Here is a 19,238-nt window from a genome sequence, read left to right on the forward strand (position 1 = left end):
GGATATCGTCCTCTTTTGGAAGACCAAACAAAGTAGTTTCACTTTCACAACGAAACAGCGTCACACACGGTGACCTAGAGTGAGCGGAGGCCGGGAGCTAGAGTGAGCGGAGGCCGGCGGGCTTGAGAATGGCACGGCCGGCGGATTCGATGAAGGAGCGTCCGGCGGACTTGTGGCAAGCACATGTGATGACCCCGGGCTGGACTCTGCTTCGTCCACGGTGAAAGCCGATCCGGCGATCCACAGCGCAAAGGTTTAGTATTTTCTCAGCGACCAGCACGGATCAGCTCCAGGCATGACGAAGCGATATTGCCCTCTTTTGGAAGGCCAAACAAAGTAGTTCTGCTTTCACAATGAATCACACAGCGCATTCACAACATGGCGGCAGCAACAATACTACAGCCAGAATAAAAGTTACGCCTTCTTTCTTTGCGTGAACATTTGGGCAGCATTATGCAAATACTTCCCACATAGTGATGTAGATATGTGGGGGCGTGTTAGAACGAGCCGTTGTAGGTAGGCGTGGTTGACTCTTAACTTTTATAAAGAATATCTCTTTGGATTTGAGACTTTAGTCTTTGCAACTTTACAGATCTTCTTTATGCACCAAGAGCTTGTAACACTCCAAAGAGAAAGGAAAAATTGAAATCGCATCATATGACCCCTTTAAGTAATTTTGCATATCAAGCAATGTTTAAATATTTGTACTGGAAAACAAGACAAATACCCAGTAAGAAATTATTTCATTTATTTATATTTTTTGCCGTTGTACAGCTAACATCATGTTTACCTGCACAGATATATTATTATTATTATTATTATTATTATTATTATATTATATTGTTGTTATATTATATTGTTCTATTGTATTACATTATATTTGATTAAATCTCCTAATTTTTTTTTTTTTTATTACATTTTTTGGGGATTTTTCCAAAATACAGTTTTCTGATAAACAGTGTTTCTAATATTAAATCTCAACAATGGTTTGGAGTATAAATGTACAATTGTAATATTTAAATAATTTGAAAGCTGACACTTTGCTTTTTTTCTGTCAAAAACGAAGCGATTCAAAATAACAAAGCAGGTCTCATATGCTTTTGGTGTAATTGAAAACAGCGGCGTTGACATTTTGAAGGTCTGAAGTTGAAAATAACACTGAATATTCCTTTCAGTGATTGAGACGCAGCAGGACGTGAGTGGTGTTAGATTGACAGATATCTTATGCAATGAGCACAGCTCTCAAATCAGACAGAGAAGGCAAAGATGAGAGAGAGGGAGATCACAGATGGAGGACAGATTGAATTTGAAGTTCAGAATCAATGTCTTGTGGTGGCTTTAGTCCAGCTGTCAGAATAACTTCATTGTGTGCAGCCGCTCCACACTACATCTTAATACACAACGTCTTAACCGCTCTGGCTCTCGCTGTCCTGTGCTACGTTTCCTTTTTTTTTGGTTATGCAATGCTTTCTGAAACACAACTAATGTGTTCCATATGGAGAGAAACCACTGCGCAGGAAAGGAACCAAGGCGGAATTGTTCCTAAATTAAAGATGTATGCATTGCATCATGCTCATTACTGAGCTGAATGTGGCGTTTCTTTATTCGGTGTTGTGGAGTCAGCGGTCGGTTTGTATACTGCCGGTCACTGCTACCACACCAGGGGACAGATTGTAATGACAGCGTACGGTGCAGCATAGTAGCAAACATTCACAACGCACTAAGATGAAAACATCTCAAAACAGCTCACAGGCTTCAAAAAGAAAGAGAGAGAACGGATATTAGCATGTAACGACGAAACAATCTGGAATACATTTCCCCTCTGCTACAAAAAAAAAAAAAAAAAAAAGGTAATTCTGATAATTCAAATTTTTATCTCACAATCTCTTTCTTTTATGCAGTTTATAGCACATCATTCTGACTTTTTTTCTTGCAATTCTGAAAAAAGGCAGAAAATCTGAATTATGAGATATAAACTGCAATTCAAAGAAAATTGTAAACATCATGTAAACATGCCAGAGAAAAATTCAGAAATTTGACAAAATTTGCCTTTTCTATTTGTTATTTCGTGGCAATCAGTCAGTTTGCCACAGTCCATTTTAAATGAGCCTTGGCCCAGAGAAAACGCCTGCGCTTCTGGTATGGTTCTGATATGGCTTCTTTTTTGACCTATAGAGTTTTAGCCGGCAACGGCGAATGGCACGGTGGATTGTGTTCACCGACAATGTTTTCTGGAAGTATTCCTGAGCCCATGTTGTGATTTCCATTACAGTAGCATTCCTGTATGTGATGCAGTGCCGTCTAAGGGCCCGAAGATCACGGGCATCCAGTATGGTTTTCCGGCCTTGACCCTTACGCACAGAGATTGTTCCAGATTCTCTGAATCTTTGGATGATATTATGCACTGTAGATGATGATAACTTCAAACTCTTTGCAATTTTTCTCTGAGAAACTCTCTGAAACTTTCTGAAACTGAAACTTTCTGATATTGCTCCACTATTTTTCGCCGCAGCATTGGGGGAATTGGTGATCCTCTGCCCATCTTGACTTCTGAGAGACACTGCCACACTGAGAGGCTCTTTTTATACCCAATCATGCTGCCAATTGACCTAATAAGTTGCAAATTGGTTCTCCAGCTGTTCCTTATATGTACCTTAAACTATTCCGGCCTCTTATTGCTACCTGTCCCAACTTTTTTGGAATGTGTAGCTCTCATGCAATCCAAAATGAGCCAATATTTGGCATGACATTTCAAAATGTCTCACTTTCAACATTTGATATGTTATCTATATTCTATTGTGAATAAAATATAAGTTTATGAGATTTGTAAATTATTCCATTCCTTTTTTACTCACAATTTGTACAGTGTCCCAACTTTTTTGGAATTGGGTTTGTAGATAGTCGCCAACAGTTATCAATTTCATAACAAATGCAGACAAAACAAAAGCAGAATAAAGTGAAACAGCTTTGGCATTTATCTTAGGTTACTTTGATTTTACATTGGACAAAGTGCCAAAGTTGTTTGCTGTGGTAAATCAAACTCGTATTAACATTATTAATGGGATAATCACCCAAAAATGAAATGGAAATCATTAACTCACCCTCATGTTGTCCCAAACTGGTCACTTTCTTTCTTTTGTAGAACTTAAAGGAGATATTTTGAAGTTGAATGTTGGTTACCAAAGTTTTGGTTCCCATTGACTTGCATTGTATTTTTTGTTTAATAATGGTCAATGGAAACCATTTGGTTATAACATCTTCTTTTAAGTTCCACAGAAGGTTTGGAACGACATCAGAGTAAATACTGACAGAATTTTCATTTTTAATAATATAATAAATTATATATATTACCATTATTATTTTCCTTTTTTTTTTATATTAGCATTACTAATGCTTTTGGGGATGGTATGTCACAAACCTGTCCATGTTAACATCTGTGAACCAATGTGGCTAGCTTCTATCAAGTGATAGATGAATTTGCTGCCAAAATGCAAGTAGAGTTTAAATCAACTCAAGTCATTTAATGTCACCAATAGAAAATTCAACTTTGAAACAATGGACTGTGGATCATACAGGCACACTGTGAGGTTTCTTTTGTTCCTTCATTTCCTGCCCCCTTTTTTTTACTGCATTATCAATAAAAATGGCAAATAGGTCAAACTTAAAATAATCAAAGATTCTCAGCCATTAGCATGTTAGCTCAAACATTTCACCAGACTTGGAAAATCGACATCTTCTGTGAACAGTCGCTAACAGTATCGATTTCCTGACAAACACAACGATTTACTGACTAAACAGCAGCAGAAAAGAAAAAAGCTCAGATTTTCTCTACAAAAGCTTCTGTTCTATCAGAGCTTGCGACATAACGGTTAGCATACATGCTGTGACACATTAAGACTGCAAAAATGGCTTCTAAGTTAATTGGCCTTTTTACTTGTTTTCAAGTCGAAATATCGAGAAAAACCTGAAAACAAGACAATTTACTCGAGAATCAACAGTGCATAAATTAAGACTTGATTTGTTTACTATGAGTGTATTTTTTTCATATATACAGTATACTAGTAATATGATAGATAGATAGATAGATAGATAGATAGATAGATAGATAGATAGATAGACGTCCTAGAAACTAATGTTTCAATGATACTAATAGCACGAAACTTAATAGGTAACCAGTGCAGAGACTGTAAAATTGGGGTAATATGATCATATTTTCTTGACCTGGTAAGGACTCTAGCCGCTGCATTTTGGACTACCTGTAGCTTGTTTATTGAAGATGCAGGACAACCAGCTAGCAGTGCATTACAATAGTCCAGTCTAGAGGTCATGAATGCATGAACTAGCTTTTCTGCATCAGAAACAGGTAACATGTTTCGTAACTTGGCAATGTTTCTAAGATGGAAGAATGCTGTTTTTGTAACATGGGAAATATGATTTTCATATGACAAATAGCAGACGTCTGACCTCCTACGCCGGACACACTAACATACTTTAGTTTCACATGACGCGCTCGCAGCTGTGGGGCTTCCTAGAGTTTGCATTATGTTTGTTTGACTAAATCGGCACTTTGTTTAAAAAGTGCATCTGACCACCCACGTCAAATCCAGTTTTAGTGTAACAGATGTACATTTCATTATGTAATGTAACGGACTGAGAAATGGCTTGTTTGGAAGAACAGCTTCACTATTCACAACCACGTTAATCTTATAAATACAAAAAGGTTGGAGATGTGGCGTAGTGGTTAGAGCACATGTTCAGACATATGTTTGAGTCTGACTTGTGATATTTTTTCACGGTTATTGCAATTCGAATACATTTTTAGGATAAGTTTCCTCCATCATTTTCTGTAATTTCTTTACTATTCTTTGTGCTGTTCTGAACATCCTTTATCTAATTTGGTGTTCTCAGTGAAAAATCACCAGCCTTTTAAAAATTGCTTGTAAATCTCTCATTATGCTGTATTATCAACAATATTGGATTTTTACCTTTGTCAACTTGTTTTCTTTTAATTGGGACAGGTTTTGTATTTCTTTTTGGAAATGATTGATCATAGGTCTCATTGATCTAAACTTAGGCACCTCAGTTTTTGAGTGAAAAAAACATTACTTGTGGATAATTGTGACAATATTTGCTCAAAAACTGAGGTGCATAGGCTTAGATCAATAAGGCCTATGATCAATCAGTTCCAAAAAGAAATACAAAACCTGTGCTAATTGAAAGAAAACAATCTGATATAAAGATTGAATCCAATATTTGGTAATAATATAGCTTAAGTACTTTTTTTGTACACTGTAAAAAATGACTGAATTTAACGGTAAAAGACTGTAAAAATACTACAGTAAATCCTGTTAAATGGTTAATGGTAAATTCCCCTACTATATACAGTGAAAAACTGTATTGGACATTACATGCAATTTTACGGTAGTATACCGTTTTTGGAAGTGAAAAAGACTGTATAATTTACAGTGAATAACCTTAAATTGACATTCCCAGAATTCCCTGCGTTACATTTCAAATTTGTTGTTTTTTTGTTGAAATATCAATCAGTTCCAAAAAGAAATACAAAACCTGTGCTAATTGAAAGAAAACAATCTGACATAAAGATTGAATCCAATATTTGGTAATAATATAGCTTAAGTACTTTTTTTGTACACTGTAAAAAATGACTGAATTTAACAGTAAAAGACTGTAAAAATACTACAGTAAATCCTGTTAAATGGTTAATGGTAAATTCCCCTACTATATACAGTGAAAAACTGTATTGGACATTACATGCAATTTTACGGTAGTATACCGTTTTTGGAAGTGAAAAAGACTGTATAATTTACAGTGAATAACCTTAAATTGACATTCCCAGAATTCCCTGCGTTACATTTCAAATTTGTTGTTTTTTTGTTGAAATAACTATGTTTCTTCTTAGTTTTTTCTTGTATGTTACACCTAATGTTGTTAAATGAATGTTTATTGCATTATTTCAGTTTCATGTGTGTTACCATGATGGTGTTTAGTGTTTGTGTGAATGACACCGTGCACCTTCTATGTATGTTATTATTTTAAATTTGCTTGTGATGGGCTTTGGTTCATCATGTGACTTTCTCATCACCACCTGCATTTGGTGGTAATCAGTGTATTACAAAGGTACAAAACAGATTTCAGTACTTCAATAGGTTGGTATATTAACATTATATCAGTTAATGAAATTACGGTATTTAACTGTAAATGTAAGTTAAAACCTAAAATGTTGCTACCGTATTTTTTACGGTAAAATTCTGGCAACCACAGCTGCCGTTTTTTTACCGTAAATTTTATGGATTTTTTTTTACAGTGTAGGCTGGTGACTTTTGACAAGAAGGTGAAGGAAAAATCCCCTTTCCCCTTGCAAAAATCCTTTGTATAGTGTTAGGTTTTAACTTACACTATACAGCATTCAACTAGCATTTTTAGGAAAACGAAAATCCTCTCCAGGATTATGTTGTACTGTCACAACACAGCATGAGGGTTATACTATAAATAAAAAGGGCCAAAAATACAGTAAGATTCTGATTAGCAGCATGAAACGATCCTGAAAACAGGAACTATGGTTCCCATGGTAGTTTTTGTTTATGTATTTCATCTTTTTGGAGAGAAACTGCATCTGCAGAATTTTAAAAGGATGTTTTTATTGTCTTGTCACTTGAAAAATGACAAAATAAAGCCGCTGTAAAACCAAAAATGCCTTAATGGTCAGAGAAAGGATTAGGGTGTGTGACTGGATTTTTGATGTCTTTTGCGTATGTTGTGTTTCCTCAGGTACAACAGGGACAGGTGTACTACTTCCACGACAGCAGCGAGACCACAGAGGACAGTTTCACCCTCGTGGCGACCGCTTCTCACATCCCCCGCCGGAGTGCGTCCCTGACCATCGGCATCGCCATCCTCCCTGTGAACGACGAGCCACCCCGCCTCCAACGCAACACCGAAATGGAGGTACACCGAGACCATTTTCCCTGTTTTAAACATTAATGAAGCTTCTAGAACAGAGACGTAGTCGGAAAATTCAGAGCGACTCCCTCCGCTGGAACACAGAGTGTCATTCAGTGCTTGCTCGATGTTGTCTGTGGTTTTTGGTCGCCGTGGAAACTCATATTTTTGGAAAACCATGACGGTGGCAAGAATTCGGCTTCTAGGCTGGAGGGAAAGCCGACCAATTGGAGACGCCGCTCGACTCCCGCAAAATGTGAAATAATGATATGTGTGTTTTTCCACATGCGGATAGTTCCCCTTCTCTCGCGCGCGTGCCTTCTCTCTGTCTGTCTGACTCTGTATCAGACATGCTTTAATCCAGGAACATCTCAATTTTCAATGGTTACTGATTATAATAATAGAGAAAGTCAAAAATTCAGGCCGGCTCTTTCCAAAATTGTAAACACAAGTTTTACCAGCACAGTGTTTAACACACACTTATAATTAGGTGGTTTCACTAGAAAGTGCCTGATTAATATTTCACCCTAAAATCAAAAGGGGAAACATTAGATTTAAATATGTAATAAATATAATATTTATTTATTATTTATTAATAATTATATATAATAATTATGTGTAATATATATATATATATAGCCAGAAAAAATGAAAACAATTATACATTTATGCAAGTTTTCATTTAATTCGCAGAAATTATAGTTATGTATATTTTAATTTATTAAATTATTAATGTATTATTGTGATATGAATAGAATTAACTGCATAATGTAAAATAAAATAATGAATCATTCTAATGACTGTAATGTGGCAAAAAAAATTCTTTATTGTAATTAAAATTGGGTCAATTAAATTCAGTACAACAAATATGGTATCTAAGAAATCATAATTTTCACATTACAGTAATGTGGATGCGCTCTGTTTTGCATTTTGTTGCAATTAGTGTCCCGGTACCAAAAATCGCAATGTTCCCAAAATGGCTTCGTTTTACAATTTCATGTGGTTTTCCTTTTGGCATGAAACATGAAACTTTTGTGAGATTCATCCACACAAACACAATCGCTCGATTACTCAAACACACACACACAAACACAGAGTAATATATCAGTTCTGGGCTCCCTGTGCTCTAATGTAGAGACCCTATAGAGACACACCAGTCTAATCAGAGAGAGATTGCATTTTCCAATCAAAGCAGGCCTCGGCACGGCATGCTGGGATTTGATTTGCCATGCAGCCGCTGATCCATGTTACATCTATTAAATATTGAGTATGAAGAAACAGCCATTTCCAGCCCAATTTGGGAGATATTTGTTTCATATGTTTCACTCGTGCTGTACTCTGGTCTAGTGCTACCATCTAGTGGATGCCCATGGCTATACTACATAGGAAGTGATGAAAAGGTCTTTGAACAGTCACCAGGGGGCAGTACAGAGAGCTATCTGCTATGACTAATATTTGCCCTGGTAATGACACTGCATTGCCCCCCATTAAATAGCACTCACAGGAGGAAAGGAGATGATTTTACATGCACTTAAATCTTGAAGGTCACGTTATGTGGAAACTAGATTACTAAATGATAATGAGTTTGTAGACCTTTCTGTTCCAGGGCACTACGCCATGTACTCAATTCAAAAACTCATGTTTTTTTCCCTCAGCCTCTCAGGAGAGCGGTAGATGGAGGCAGTGAAAGAGTTCAGGAGCAGATAAATGCGTGCTGATGTGTGGCGCTCACACGGCAGCCCTGCACACTCCCAGCTGAATTTCTTCGTTTAAGAATGTCTTTCAGCAACTTGTCCATTACACATCCATTAGAGCAGCATCAGAGGAGACATAACTGCCTCTTTCACATCCCAACGACTCCAGACAGTTAGACACCTCTGAAAACAACAGTTTAGTTGTTCCATCTTGTTCATTGGTTTGTTTATCTCTCTTTGTTTGCATGTCTGCTCTCTCCTCAGTTTTTTTCCCTCAGCCTCTCAGGAGAGCGGTAGATGGAGGCAGTGAAAGAGTTCAGGAGCAGATAAATGCGTGCTGATGTGTGGCGCTCACACGGTAGCCCTGCACACTCCCAGCTGAATTTCTTCGTTTAAGAATGTCTTTCAGCAACTTGTCCATTACACATCCATTAGAGCAGCATCAGAGGAGACATAACTGCCTCTTTCACATCCCAACGACTCCAGACAGTTAGACACCTCTGAAAACAACAGTTTAGTTGTTCCATCTTGTTCATTGGTTTGTTTATCTCTCTTTGTTTGCATGTCTGCTCTCTCCTTTTCAGCTTGTAGCTGGCGAGGAGTCTGAAATCACAGCCAATATGCTGAGCAGCAAAGATCTTGACACCCCTCCGGAGGAGCTGGTGTATGCCATCGAGACGCCCAGCAATGGGATCGTTGCCTTTAAAGTGTCCCCGGATGACAGCGTGGACAGTTTCACCCAGGCTCAGATTAATAATGGAGAGGTTTTATTCATTCATCAGGGTGGGTTGACATCAGTTTCTTTGAATCGAGTCCTTTAAAACCTTTAAAAGCAGACTAAAATATCAGCTACTAAAGAAAAAAACAGTAGGCCACCTGATGAGGGACCAGAAAAGAGATTTGGGGCGTGGCAATCATAGAACAGCTTAGCAACCACATGGAATAGTGTTAAAAGCCACTTTCAAGGCCCAGCCATCTAAAAAACTGTTCTGAACACCTTTAGCAACATGCCAAAACCCACTCACAACCAGTGTTGTGCAAGCTACTCTGAAAATGTAATCTGATTACTGATTACTCCTTTTAAAAGTAATCACGTTACTGTTCTGATTACTTTATTCCAAAAGTAATTAGTACTAGTTACTTTTTTCTCCATGAAATTTATGAAATCCCAGCATACACGCTCCCGATAAATATTTGTTATTAAAGCATCAACATCCACAGAACACTGTTATTTTTAACTAAAGCAAGCGGCTGCTGCGTGCATGGTTTGGCATGGCAGAATGCCAGCAAAGAGCACTGCATTTATAATCTCTAAAAGACATGTCAGTTAATCGCAATCTCACAAATCTCTGTTATAACACCATAAATATATGCATAATGAATCTTTCATAATGTCTACAATCCGTGTGTTATAATGAGAGGATTCGTGAGCACGCAAATTTCAGCACTGCATTGCTCAACGCTGCAAACACGTGTTGTAGTCTAAATAGAAACTCTGCATATGCTGTAAAAGGAGGGGGCTTTAAAATGTAAAATGCTGTAAAATGTAACGCGGCAGTAACGTATAGAGACCTCGGCTTGTAACTATCCTCTAATTACTATTTTGAAAATTATAACGCGTTAAATTACTCAGTTACTAAAAAAGTAATCAAATTACAGTAACGCGTTACTAAGTAATGCGTTACTTCCCAACACTGCTCACAACACATTATCAAATGCATAGCAACACGTTAAAACAACTCAGAACAATTTAGCAATCATAATAGAGTAGCAGCTTCTAAAAGAAACTGTTCTGAACACCTTAGCAACATGCTAAAACCCACTCAAAACACATTAGCAAATAACATGTTAAAACACTTCAGCAATTATATAGAGTAGCAGCATCTAAAAAACTGTTCTGAACACCTTAGCTACATGTTAAAACTAACGCAATTACATATTAGCATGTTAGCAAATGCATAGCAACACGTTAAAAAAACTGAGAACACCTTAGCAATCATATCATAGTAACTGCATAGTAACAAGCTAAAATCCAATCATTAAAAACAAAACGGCAGTCGTATTCAGTAGCAACATGATAAAAACAACACCTTAGCAACTACATAGCAACATGTTACAAACAACTCAGAACAACTTAGCAATCATATAGAGTAGCAGCATGCAAAACAAAAATCTATTTTGAACAGCTTAGCACCTGCATGGCAACATGCTACAGCACACTCAGAATGCATGGGTGAATGCATAGTAAATTAGGGTGACCATACGTGCCATTTTCCCAGGACGCCCTTTTAAAAGTAATCACGTTACTGTTCTGATTACTTTATTCCAAAAGTAATTAGTACTAGTTACTTTTTTCTCCATGAAATTTATGAAATCCCAGCATACACGCTCCCGATAAATATTTGTTATTAAAGCATCAACATCCACAGAACACTGTTATTTTTAACTAAAGCAAGCGGCTGCTGCGTGCATGGTTTGGCATGGCAGAATGCCAGCAAAGAGCACTGCATTTATAATCTCTAAAAGACATGTCAGTTAATCGCAATCTCACAAATCTCTGTTATAACACCATAAATATATGCATAATGAATCTTTCATAATGTCTACAATCCGTGTGTTATAATGAGAGGATTCGTGAGCACGCAAATTTCAGCACTGCATTGCTCAACGCTGCAAACACGTGTTGTAGTCTAAATAGAAACTCTGCATATGCTGTAAAAGGAGGGGGCTTTAAAATGTAAAATGCTGTAAAATGTAACGCGGCAGTAACGTATAGAGACCTCGGCTTGTAACTATCCTCTAATTACTATTTTGAAAATTATAACGCGTTAAATTACTCAGTTACTAAAAAAGTAATCAAATTACAGTAACGCGTTACTAAGTAATGCGTTACTTCCCAACACTGCTCACAACACATTATCAAATGCATAGCAACACGTTAAAACAACTCAGAACAATTTAGCAATCATAATAGAGTAGCAGCTTCTAAAAGAAACTGTTCTGAACACCTTAGCAACATGCTAAAACCCACTCAAAACACATTAGCAAATAACATGTTAAAACACTTCAGCAATTATATAGAGTAGCAGCATCTAAAAAACTGTTCTGAACACCTTAGCTACATGTTAAAACTAACGCAATTACATATTAGCATGTTAGCAAATGCATAGCAACACGTTAAAAAAACTGAGAACACCTTAGCAATCATATCATAGTAACTGCATAGTAACAAGCTAAAATCCAATCATTAAAAACAAAACGGCAGTCGTATTCAGTAGCAACATGATAAAAACAACACCTTAGCAACTACATAGCAACATGTTACAAACAACTCAGAACAACTTAGCAATCATATAGAGTAGCAGCATGCAAAACAAAAATCTATTTTGAACAGCTTAGCACCTGCATGGCAACATGCTACAGCACACTCAGAATGCATGGGTGAATGCATAGTAAATTAGGGTGACCATACGTGCCATTTTCCCAGGACGCATCAAAATACCATACAGACGGTTCCTTGTGCTTTCAAAATGCTCTCGAGGTATTTTGATGTCATACACCGATCGGTCTGCACATGCAAACAATGCCAAAACCTAGATATTTTAGGCAATATAGAAATCCTGGCCAGGACGCGTCCTGGGAAAATGGCACGTATGGTCACCCTAAGTAACATGCTAGGAACACCTCAGCAGTCATATAATAGTCACCTGCTAAAACCCAAAAAACAAATTAAAACAACTCGGAACACCTTAGAAATCATATAGAGCATGCAAAAAAAAAAAAATTTGAACCGCATAGTAACACACTAAACCAACTTGGAACACTTTTCAACACTAAAACTACTGTGAACATCTTGCAACCACATAGCAACTTTTTAGATAAGAGTTCCCTCAAAGAACTTTATAAATCTATGATAGATCTAAATGTGCTGCAAGGAACCATTGAAGAACCCTTGTTTTAAAGGGGTCATATGATGCTTTTTTAAAGATCATTATTTATAACTTTAAGAGTATAACATGATGTAGTGAGTATGATGTGCGTGTGTCTGGTCTCAGGCTCAGAGGCTGGTGGGTTCAGCTTCACCGTGACTGATGGAGAACACACTTCACCTCTCCACCGCTTCGTTGTCAAGGCAAGACAGCTCACCATCTCCATGGAAACGAAGGGAGAACTCATGGTCTTCCCAGGTGGGCTCCACACGTCCAGACCTTAAATCCAAATCCCTGTCTTTCCCTGGGCCAAATGAAAGATCTTTATTGGCCCAGAGAGAAATTGTTTATAAATCTTCAAATTGGGGGGGGGGTCATTTTTCATTTTTCTCATCATGAACAGTCCGTAATCTTATCTGGAACAACCTTGTAGATCAATTCTGTCAATTATAGCTGTATGAAAGCTGCTAAAATGTGTTTTCATGAAGAAATCAGTGGAGTGATATGATTTGTTTGGTGATGCTTGTCAGGCACCAGGCAGGTGATCAGTGGAGATATTTTGCGGGCCATAACAAGTGAAGACGGTGATGAAATCACATACTCACTAGTGAAACCTCCTCGCTTGGGACGAATAATCAAACCTAACCAGCGTGGACAGTTTGAGGAGATCACTAGATTCACACAGACTGAGGTAAATAATATTGTATATTTGTGAAAATGTACTTGCAGAGGAAACCAGTAACACATACAGCTACATTTTAGAAAGGTTTAGATTTTATTAGCGGTAGTAGTAGTATTGGTATTAGTATTATTTTACAGAATAATTGTTTTGTTTTGACATTGTATAAAAACCCTTAAAATGTGCCTTCAGTAAAGCCTCTTCCATTGTAATGCCATCTCTGGCCACAAGAGGGCAACATATGTGCAGATATTATTACCGGTAGTTGTCAGTAGATGGCAGCACTATTCTCTCGTTACATTCAGGCTTTTGCCTGCTAAATCTAAACTTGTGAAATCTGCAAGTATTTCAAATTTAGAATTCAAACTATATTCCTTATTTGCTGATTTTACTGTCTGACGCTTCAACATCTGACCATTTGATCTGTTTTATGAAGAGTGTTATAGGCTGTGTCCAGTTATAAAAGGGTTTTTGATTCCTCTTGTGTGTTCAGTTGAATGCAGGTGCCGTATATTATGAGCATCAGATGCCGGGTGAGCCCTTCTGGGTCCTGAAAGATTCTGTTGAGCTGGCCCTCACATCGCCCCCAGCAACAGAGCTGCATCACAGCCTGCCAGTCACTGTGTCATACTACGCAGCCAATCAAAATGTGTCATCTCAGCTCTGGAAGAACAAAGGTACCTACCAATTAAATGTAATTTTTTGGAGTAGGGGTTTGATGCAGGTGCTCTGTCAATTGATACAAAAGTAAACAGAAGACTGATAATAACAGGCCAATGTGGTGGGAACAGGACACAATGCAGGCCACATTAAAACTTGTATTATCTGCATGAGACTGCATTGTTACTCAATGTGGTTGGAGCTTGAATGCCAGGGTTTCTCAAATCTGGCCCTGCACTGCAGAGTTTAGCTCAAAACCTAATCAAAGTCCACCAAGCAAGCTAATCAAGATCTTCAGAGTTACTAGAAAATTACAGGTAGGTCTGTTCGATCACGGTTTGACTAAACTCTGCAGGGCAGTAGCCCTCCAGGTCCCTGTTGTATGCTAATCTCTAGGACACAGGTCTAATAATTAAATGTTTTGTTAATGTGTTGCAGGTGTGTCTGTGGTGCAGGGTCAGTCTAAAGTGATTGACAGCTCTGTTTTGGATGCTTCTAACCTGCTGGCCAGTTTGCCTGAGCAGAAGCGGGCGGGGCAGGACATCGTATATGAAGTGCATCGGTTCCCCAATCATGGACGACTCACTCTCGGAGGGTCTGACCTGCCTCGTGATGCTCCACGTTTCCTGCAGGATGACGTGGCACGTGGTGATCTAGAGTACAATCACGATGACTCCGGAGCATCTTCTGATAGCTTCTCTTTCCGGGTCCATCTGAACCCCAGTGGCCGCACTCCGCAAGTCCAGCCTGGTGCTGTGGTTCTGGAAGAGATCTTCCTGATCTCCATTAGACGGAGAGACTCAAACCCACCAGAACTTGTAAGCTTGGACCTGCTCCTGGAAGCACTGCAGGGCTCCACGACCATCATCTCCAAAAACTACCTCAACACGGTTGACCAGGACAGCACACCGGACGAGGTCCGATTTCTCATCTCCAAGAGTCCAGCTAACGGATATGTCATCTACACAGACTCTGGAGACCGGATCGACCAGTTCAGCCAGGAAGACATCAACACTGGGCGGGTTGCTTTTGTTAGTGATGGGAGTCTGTCCAATGGTTTCATGGAATTTATAGTGTCTGACGGGAAACACCAAACAGACCCATACACGCTGCATATCGGAATCCTGGCCAAGTCTCTGATACTGAACAAAGCTCCAGAGATCCACGTACTGCAGGGAGATGACGAGACGCCAATCACAGAGGACATGCTCAGCACCTCCACTGGGGGTCCTGTCGAGGAAGATGTACTCTATAAGATCACCAATGTCCCAAAATACGCAGCCGTAATGGTGGACAGACAGCCCACATCGGCTTTCACACAGAAGCAGATCAAACAAGGAAGAGTGAGTGTCCGTTTCGTTAAGTCCACCTCACCGAGAGATAGCGTGGCATTTATGGCCCGAAGCAGGGCGGCGAATGTGTCCTCCGTCCTCAACATTACCGTGAAACCACTGGCGAAGGTGGCCCAGAATCCCCTGCTCCCCAGAGGTGCTACTGTACTCGTAGACAGAAAGTTGCTGGACGCTACACCTCTGGCCAACAAGACTAGATCATCTCCAACCTTCAGCATGATCAAACAACCTCAAGGAGCGCGGTTCATCAAGAGGGGTGGGCAAGATGATGGCCAACCAGTGAGTTCCTTCACCCAACAAGACCTGGATGAAGGTCGGGTAGCTCTGGAAATCTTAAACACAACTGGGGGTCAAAACACTGGAGGTCAAGGTCAAGATGAAGCACGCTTTCTCCTAAAAGCACATGGCGTTCCTCCTGCAGAGTGCGTCTTGCCCTTCCATGTGGTCCCTTATGACCCTTCTAGAGTTTATGGCGCTACACTGCTCAAAGTGCCACCGGTGTTCGTCAAGAGCAATCCAGGTCAAGCTGAGCCCAGGTGGAGAGGAGATGGTGACGTGGCTTCTGGCAGCACTACAGCGACTCCTGTGGTGTCTAGACGAAATACACTGTGGGCTATCCTTATTCCCATTCTCGTTATCCTCCTACTCATGCTCCTGGCCGCAATGCTGGCCTACTACTTGGTCCGTCGCAACAAGACCGGGAAGCACAACGTCCAAACGGTGGCAGCAAAGCCGAAGAATGGAGAAGTGAGTCAGGAGACTTTTAGGAAAACCGATCCTGCGAACAACATCCCCATGTCAAACATGGACTCAAAAGGGGCAGATCCTGAGTTAATACAGCACTGTCGGACAACAAACCCAGCACTGAAAAAGAACCAGTACTGGGTTTGAGATCGGCGACCGGGCACTTGTGTTTCCAAGGCCTTGAATCATTCCAGTCAGTGTTATACAGTTTTCTTGCCATTATTGATGCTTATGAATTGAAGTCCAGCACATATCTGAGTTTAGGGTTTCTTAGATGGCACAGCCAGATGTGTGTGTTGTGTGCTGATGTTCTAATAGTCACATGGTCATTTCTCAACTGAGGTGGAATTAACCAACTTTTAAGGTAATTTTGGACAAGAACATAACGTGTTATGTTTGAACAATCCTTCTTTTGTATGTTTAGGCAGTAAATTGTTTAAGATTTTATTTTTAGTGTTATTTACGTTTATGTTTGTGTTGCTTTTAAACACCCATCAATAGATGTGCCATTTTCCCAACAGCCTGTTTTCTTTTGTGATGCATTGATTTAAAATTGTGCTGACAGTTTGGCACCTTTGTGATCACTTGTTTAAAGGAATATGCTGAGTTCAATACAAGTTAAGCTCTGTCAACAGCATCTGTTACATGATGTTGATTACCTGAGAAAATAACAAAACAGCTTGCATTTTCAGTGGAAGTCTATGAAGCAAGTCATTGCTCCTTTAAAATACACATGGAAGTATAGCCACACGACTTCAATTTTCTAAATTACCTACTGTCTGTAAATGACTTACTAGCCTTGTCTGTGAAAAGTTATCCAACTTCAACCAATTATGCCCACGTAAACCAGTATACTCTACTCAGAGGAATTATGCCGGTAAATCCATCCACCGAGAAAAGTAGTCCCATTGCAAAAGGTATTATTTATTTTAGACCACTTTTTCCAAACCTATTCCTGGAGGCACACCAACAGTACACATTTTTTATGTCCTGGATCTATTTCAAGTTGTGGAGTTTCTACTAATGATATCATGAGTTGATCATGAATGAATCTGGTGTGTTGGGTAGTTAATGTAAGTGCTTTAACAGACATTCAACCAACACCTTTCAAATTTTCAACCCTTTGCAATATATTACCCCATAGATTCTCACTGCAAGTGCTTGTTAATAATGTATTTTCTGTGGTAATTGACAGCATAACAGTCATAGAATTGTTAAGCTGAAAGTATGCTTTGATTTTCTGTTTTTAATGTGCATGATGTAAATTTCAACCATAGATGGGCTGTTGTAAAGAATGGGTAAAAGAATGTGGAAAATGCAGGAAAAACTACAGATGTTGAAGGTGGAAACGATACAGTGGATTTGTGAGGGAACAGAAGGTACCTGTGTTTGTACAACTTGTTTGAAAAAGTATAACAATATCTTTTGGTCTATTGGCTACTTATTTTTTTGTACCGAATGTCAGAGCTGGGAAACCATAGCCTATACAGGTCAAAATAAGTATTACAAAGCAACAGTATTATGGTCAATGGAGTATAAATAAAAAAGTCTAGTACATTTGAATGTGGGTGAGATGTAACAGCAGTTGAAAAAATTATACATACTCTGCTTCAGTTTGGTCAGATTATGGTGCTAGTGCCGCTTTAAAAATCGTATCATGCCTGCTCAAAAAGAGTAATCGCACAGCCATGCCACGTGTACTTCTCAGTTTTGACACATAAACGGTGCTGAGATTTAATGGTTCGAGAGTGTAAATGAGACTTCATGTTTACTAATCATCATATCAGTCGTGTGAAAGTAGAACGAACAGCCTCACTGAATGCTTTTAGTTATTTTTCTATAAATCTATCTTTTCTACTCTGTTTGTTGTATCTGTTTTGTCCGTAAATGCTTTCATCCACTGCACTGATTACAGGCACTGAAAAACTGTAAAGTTTTCTCCTCCAGAACTGCAGCCACGGACAGGAAGTGAGTCAGCAGTGGCTGTATTCATGCTGTGTCCTGATTGGCTGCAGGGGCGATATGAGGTCATTATTCCTCAGGCTGCAGCGTCTATTTTCCAGAGCTGTTTCTGAGCTCAGTTCACAACTTTTGATTTAGGTTTAAAAATACAAAAAAATATGTAGGTTGTTGCATGGCTGGGTGAAAGTATGTCTGAGCATATGCATTTTTTACAAAATTATATCTAGGGTTTACTACAAATATCTGCCGTTTGAGAAATATATGTCTGCAGTGTTTGAAATAAAGAAACTAAAAACTCAGCTATAGTTCACCGAAAATTCTGTCATAAAGTTACCCAACCTTACATTATGTCGTTAAAAACCACTATGACTTTCTTTCTTCCATACTTTGTGTCACTGAAATTTAATTAATATATTTTATGATACTTTTTGGGTTTGCTATAGACACTGTTGTATGCAAACAGTGGCCTGGACATTTTTCTAAATGCCTTTTTTTGTGTGTGTTCCACGGATGATAGAAAGTCATATGGGTTTGGATCGACCTGAGGATGAGTGAACAGAGTTTTCATTTTCTATTTCTTAAAATTTTTTTATAGAAAGACTTCCCATTTGTCACTGGTTCTCTCTGAAGTGCAGTTAATCATTTGGACTGTCACTGACTGAACTGTATAATTAGATGTTTTAATCGGTTGTTTGGCTTTTCTTATCTAACAATAGTGACGTTCCTTATAATCATAGACCAATTCTTCCACATCATTCCAGAGTTTAATTATTTAGAGACATGATCAGTTCCCAAGGTACTGCATATGGAATTTATATCACTGTTGATCTGATTTTCCCTTTTCTTTATGAAGCTAGTGTTAACTGCATATCCTGGGCTTACGATATCCCATCTGAGACCTCTCAGGACGTTTGTATTTGTTTGTTTCTGCAGAGCAGAACTGAGATCACATGAAAACTCAGGATATCAATGGTATTTGTTCTCTGGGTATTTATGGGAATTTGTTGACCTTAAACCCAAAACCATGTACAACCCCACAACCCTCTTCTCTTTTGTGTTTTTGAATTCTGTTTGCTTGTATATATATTAAGTCAGATCACATAACCTATCAGAAGAATCAAAATGCACTTTCCTCCAGCTCTTCAGTGATTTCATTTGTGGGTGAGAGTTTTCATTTCCAGTGTTTATTTATTTTTAGCATCTATATTCGGTTTAGTTTTTGCTCTTTTAAAAAGTTTGTGAACATGCAATTCATTAC

At 38.7% G+C, this 19,238-nt stretch overlaps 1 protein-coding gene across 1 annotated transcript in view; it reads left to right on the forward strand.

Moving 5' to 3' along the window:
• Positions 1–18,526, forward strand: part of LOC107559965 (chondroitin sulfate proteoglycan 4-like) — a 43,428-nt gene extending 24,902 nt beyond the window's left edge. The window contains exons 5-10 of the mRNA XM_016243994.1: positions 6,790–6,966; positions 9,239–9,437; positions 12,710–12,841; positions 13,114–13,274; positions 13,756–13,939; positions 14,361–18,526. Of these exons, the coding sequence (XP_016099480.1) occupies positions 6,790–6,966; positions 9,239–9,437; positions 12,710–12,841; positions 13,114–13,274; positions 13,756–13,939; positions 14,361–16,165 (2,658 nt within the window). The 3' untranslated portion in view covers positions 16,166–18,526. The remainder of the gene's footprint in view (positions 1–6,789; positions 6,967–9,238; positions 9,438–12,709; positions 12,842–13,113; positions 13,275–13,755; positions 13,940–14,360) is intronic.
• Positions 18,527–19,238: the final 712 nt, after the last annotated feature.

This window comes from Sinocyclocheilus grahami, unplaced genomic scaffold (genome assembly GCF_001515645.1).
Source record: "Sinocyclocheilus grahami isolate Dianchi unplaced genomic scaffold, SAMN03320097.WGS_v1.1 scaffold707.1, whole genome shotgun sequence".
NCBI lineage: Eukaryota > Metazoa > Chordata > Actinopteri > Cypriniformes > Cyprinidae > Sinocyclocheilus > Sinocyclocheilus grahami.